General features: G+C 36.7%; 1 protein-coding gene across 3 annotated transcripts in view; it reads left to right on the top strand.

The window, feature by feature from the left end:
* Positions 1-5,079, top strand: part of Mtdh (metadherin) — a 75,605-nt gene that overhangs the window by 30,362 nt on the left and 40,164 nt on the right. For all 3 annotated transcript variants that reach the window (XM_013012492.1, XM_013012493.1, XM_013012491.1), the window contains exon 3: positions 2,207-2,291. In XM_013012492.1, coding sequence (XP_012867946.1) covers positions 2,207-2,291 — 85 coding nt within the window. The remainder of the gene's footprint in view (positions 1-2,206; positions 2,292-5,079) is intronic.

The raw sequence follows: 5,079 nt of genomic DNA, 5'->3' as shown, positions 1-5,079 counted from the left end.
GGTGTGGGTGTGGGTGTGGGTGTGTGTGTGTGTGTGTCTGTGTGTGTGTGTCTGTGTGTGTGTGTCTGTGTGTGTGTGTCTGTGTGTGTGTGTCTGTGTGTGTGTGTCTGTGTCTGTGTGTGTGTCTGTGTGTGTGTGTCTGTGTGTGTGTGTGTGTACAGTATCCAACCCAGATACCTGGTGTGTGTGTGTGTGTGTACAGTTTTATTGGAACACGGTCCCATCCATTCCCTTATATCTGCTTTTGTGCTACAGAGTTGTATGGTTGTTACAAAAACCATATGGGATATAAACCCTAAAATGTTGATTATTTTGTCCTTTACAGAATAAATGTGAAGGTCTGCTGTAGTCAGTAATTGACAGGCATTCAATGTGTTATCTTTATTTACGGAGTAGTTAAGATCAAGACAGAAAAGATTTAGTGGATGCCAGAAATAGGAGCGAGGAGAATGACTGCTAATTGTTTAAGGGTTTTGTTCTTTTTCTTTTTTTTGACACTGACAAACCTCTAACTGCCCTTTAAAAGGTATGTGGATAATATGTCAACTTTTAAAAAGTGGATATGAGCCTTGCTTGGCAAATACAATAAAGTAGTATATTAAACATAATACATCTTAATGATGAGAACATAAAAACATGGAAATCAACTATGAAGACAGAAAAACAACTTTTAAAAATAATTTTTCTATACTCCCATATCAGAATCCCTTGTCAGGGACAGTTTTTAATCACTTTTAAGAGCACATGCATGCCACTTGAGAATACAGTTATTCCTTGGTATGTGTAGGCTACTGGTTCCTGATACCAAAATCTACAGGTCAAGCCAGGACTGGTGGCTCATGCCTGTAGTCCTAACTACTCAGAAGAATCTGAGGATCACCATTTAAAGCCAGCCTGAGCGGAAAAGTCTGTGAGATGCTTATCTACAATTAATCACCAGAAAACCGGAAGTGCCACTGTTGCTCTAAGGGACAGAGTGCTAGCCTTGAGCAAAAGAGCTCAGGGACAGCACCCAGACTAATGACAAAGAAAGGGGAAAAAAATCTACAGGTTCCTTAAGTTCCTTTGTAACTATCTCATAATTGTGTATAACCTTTTAAATAATGTCTAGAGTTTAGTATAATGTAAATGGTATGTAAAATGTTTTTATACTGTAGTACTTAGAAAATAATGACAAAAGTCTGTACATGTTCAGTACAGATGTTTTTTTTTTCCCTCAAACATTTTCTGAAATGAATCTATACATGGGAAATCTATAGATAGAGAGGGCTAACTACTTTTGTAAGTTATTAATAAGAAAAGTACTAAGCTGTTATTTATTGATTATTCACACTGCCTTAACTGCTTTCTCCTAGAAAAGGCTTATAGTTTTATACAGAATACTTCTTTGACCTAAACTTACTTACAGTAATATACAATAACAAGAATAGCCAATTCCAGTAAATAGCTAAAGAAGAAAGAAAGTGTGTTTATTAATGTTAATTCTCATCTGGAAGCAGTTGTCTAACTGCTTTAAGGAGTTGTTTTTTTTTTTTTGCAAGATTTTGAATGGAAAAGGAGTTAAAAACCTATTCCAAAATACTCATATTTCGCTTTGTGTAGGTATTTTATCTTTATTGACTTGTTAAACATCTATTCAACTTAGGGGTTTTTTCACATTGCTTTGAAATTGACAATCTATTACTTGCTTCATATAGTTGATCCATTTAATTTGTTATGCTTAGAGTTTATCAGCAATGTGTCCAAAAATCAGTATTCCATGCATAATTTTCCTTCTGTACACTGGCAATGGGTTTTAGATTTACTGTTCTTGAAGATACTATATTATGGCACTTAATTTGTACTATAGAGTAGGCATGTCTAAGAGCTCAGGTTTTGGATCCAGATGGACCTCGTTTCTAATTATAACTTAATTTACAAATTTAATGTCTACCAATATACCCTATATAAATTTAATAATCCTGTGTCCATTTTCTTATTTTTAAAATGAGGGTAATGCCTTCTTATGGTTTTTAATTAAAAATGTAAAATACTTAGTAGATAGTAAACAATAAATTATAACCTTATATTTTTGACCCTTATTACAGTTTTTAAAACCAATTGAAATCTTTTAGTTGTCAGCATCATACATTTTATTATATATTTTACTGACTCATACCTTTCAAAAAGTAACAGAATAATAAATAACATTCTATTTTACTTTCAGTCAAAGAAAAATAAGAAGAAAACAAAATCAGATGCTAAAGCAGTACAAAACAGTTCACGCCATGATGGAAAGGAAGTTGATGAAGGTATTTGAGCAAGGGAAAGAACTGTAGAAAAACTGTATATCTTTTTTTTAAACCAAGATGTGTTATGTTGAAGCTGCATTTGTTTCACTTAATCTTATTTCTAGCTCTTCTATGTGACATTTTGAAAAAAATACTTTTATTATTTAAATTATTTAACAATCCGTAGTGCTTTTCCTGATGAGATTTAGGTTGACCTCAAAATTTTGAGCATTTGAAAAGCTAATCATTTTATCTTAACAAAGAAAAGAAGCATGGTTTGAACTTTTCCCCGTTGCCTAATTTATTTATTTTATTTTATTTATTTATTTTTGTCCGGTTGTGGGGCCTAAACTCTGGGCCTGAGCACTATCCCTCAGCTCTTCAGCTCAAGGCGAGCGCTCTACCACTTGAGCTACAGCACCACTTCTGGTTTTCTAGTGGTTTATTGGAGATAGGAGTCTCACAGTCTTTCCTGCCCAGGCTGGCTTTGAACCGCGATTCTCAGATCTCAGCCTCCTGAGTAGCTAGGATTACAGGCGTGAGCCACCGGCGTGCCCGGCCACTTCCAGTTTTCTGATGGTTAATTGGGGATAAGAGTTTCATTGACTTTCCTTTCCTTCCCAGGCTGGGTTTGAACCACAACCCTCAGATATCAGCCTCCTGAATAGCTAGGATATACAGACGGGAGCTACTGGCACCTGGCATCATTTACCATTTTTTTAATCTGCTTATTTGGGAATTTTGCTCAGTTGTCTGGAGGATGCTATGTTTGTTTTTAGTCCACCTAGCTCCATGGCAGAGTCTGACAATAAATAAGGGAAACAAGAAAGCCAGAACTTTGTGAAAGTCCTGATTGAAGTGGGTACCTCAAAAGTAAGACATATCACTTTAGCAAGATGGCAAGTTTTTCGTAGCTTATTATCTTACTAAGTCTCCATTATATAAGCTTTATATAGAAACTTTTAAATAAAGGTAAATATAGTAAATATGAATAGTACTTTAGGCTTATTCAAGGTAATTTTCTTTTTTTATAGATGTTTCCTAAGAAATATGAATGTATTTGAATTCAAATGTAATTCTTTTTTTTTCCTGTTTGAAAATCTTATTTGTATCTAGTGCTTTATAGTGAGCAATCTCATTTATTCTTTCTTTTTTGAGATAAGGTCTCAATATGTAGCCCAAAGCAACCTAAACTGAAAACCTGCTCCATATTAAGTGCTGGTATTATAGGTATATCGTATGGAGGGATGAGTAACTTTGTCCAAAAAGAAATGTATTCACAGGGGCTGGGAAGGTGGCTCAGTGGTAGAGCACTTGCCTTGCATGCATGAAGCCCTGGGTTCAATTCCTCAGCTCCACATAAGCAAAAAGAAAAAAGCTGGAAGTGGCTCAAGCGGTAGAGCACTAGCCTTGAGCTGAAGAGCTGAGGAACAACGCCCAGGCCCAGAGTTCAGGCCCCATGACCGGGCCCAAAAAAAAAAAAGAAATGTATTCACTTGTTTGATTTATGTAACTGTAATCCCTCTGCACATCACCTTTATAATAGCAATACAAATTTACAAATTAAAAACTTATGTGAAGTTAGTAGGAATTTGTCCTCTGATACTTGGAGAAAAAGACTTTTTTATTTAGCCCAAAGCTACATAGCCAGTGCATTATTAAGTTTATATTTAGAGTTAACATGTAGAGAGACATAGTAGTAAAGTATTTGGTAGATTAGGTTCTAGAGGTAGAACTGGACCTTTAGTCCTGATTTTACCAATTTACAACCCTTAATGTTTTACTGCTTAATATTTCTATATATCAGTTCCCTTACCTATAAACTGAGGATACTTACTATAGTTCCTGTTGACCTATATTGTCCAATTTGCAGCCCTTTGCCACATATGTAGATATTGAATACTTGAACTGTTGCTTATCTAAATTGAGACCAGTGTTAAGTATAAAATATGTAATCGATTTCAGACTATCAGCCAGGTGCACAGTGGTATGGTCTAAGACTTAATTTACCTTTCTTTTTCATACTATGTGTGTACACGTGTGAGGTGTGAACCTCCAACATTCAGCTTATTTGCTTGATTAATAGTTTTTGTTTATTTTTTTTTTCCGGACGTGGGGCCTGAACTCTGGGCCTGGGCGCTGTCCCTCAGCTCTTCAGCTCACGGCTAGCGCTCTACCACTTGAGCCACAGCGCCACTCCAGCTTTTTTCATTTTGCTTATGTGGTGCTGAGGAATCGAACCCAGGGCCTCATGCATGCAAGGCAAGCACTCTACCACTGAGCCATCTTCCCAGCCCCTTGATTAATAGTTTTAAAAGTACTGATTTCATGTTAAAATGTTAGTATTTTAGGTTTATTAAAGTTAACATAACCATATTATTAAAGTTAATGTCATCTATTTTAACTTATAAAAGTGTATCTTCTGCCGGGCGCCGGTGGCTCACGCCTGTAATCCTAGCTACTCAGGAGGCTGAGATCTGAAGGATCGCGGTTCAAAGCCAGCCCAGGCAGGAATGTCTGTGAGACTCTTACCTCCAATAAACCACTAGAAAACGGGAAGCGACGCTATGGCTCAAGCAGAAGAGCGTTTGCCTTGAGCTGAAGAGCGCAGGGACAGCGCCCAAGCCCAGAGTTCAAGCCCCATGACTGACCAAAAAAAAAAGTGTACCTTCTGTAAAATATTTTACATTGCATATGTAGCTTACATTATATGTTTACTGACAGCTCTGCTAGAGTAGCAAACTGGTTATCCAACCCAGATACCTGGGTGTGGGTGTGGGTGTGGGTGTGGGTGTGTGTGTGTGTGTGT

Source organism: Dipodomys ordii, unplaced genomic scaffold (genome assembly GCF_000151885.1).
Source record: "Dipodomys ordii isolate 6190 unplaced genomic scaffold, Dord_2.0 Scaffold17, whole genome shotgun sequence".
NCBI classification, from domain to species: Eukaryota; Metazoa; Chordata; class Mammalia; order Rodentia; family Heteromyidae; genus Dipodomys; species Dipodomys ordii.
Note: the sequence above shows the minus strand (reverse complement) of the source record. Positions and strands in the feature narration are given on the sequence as shown.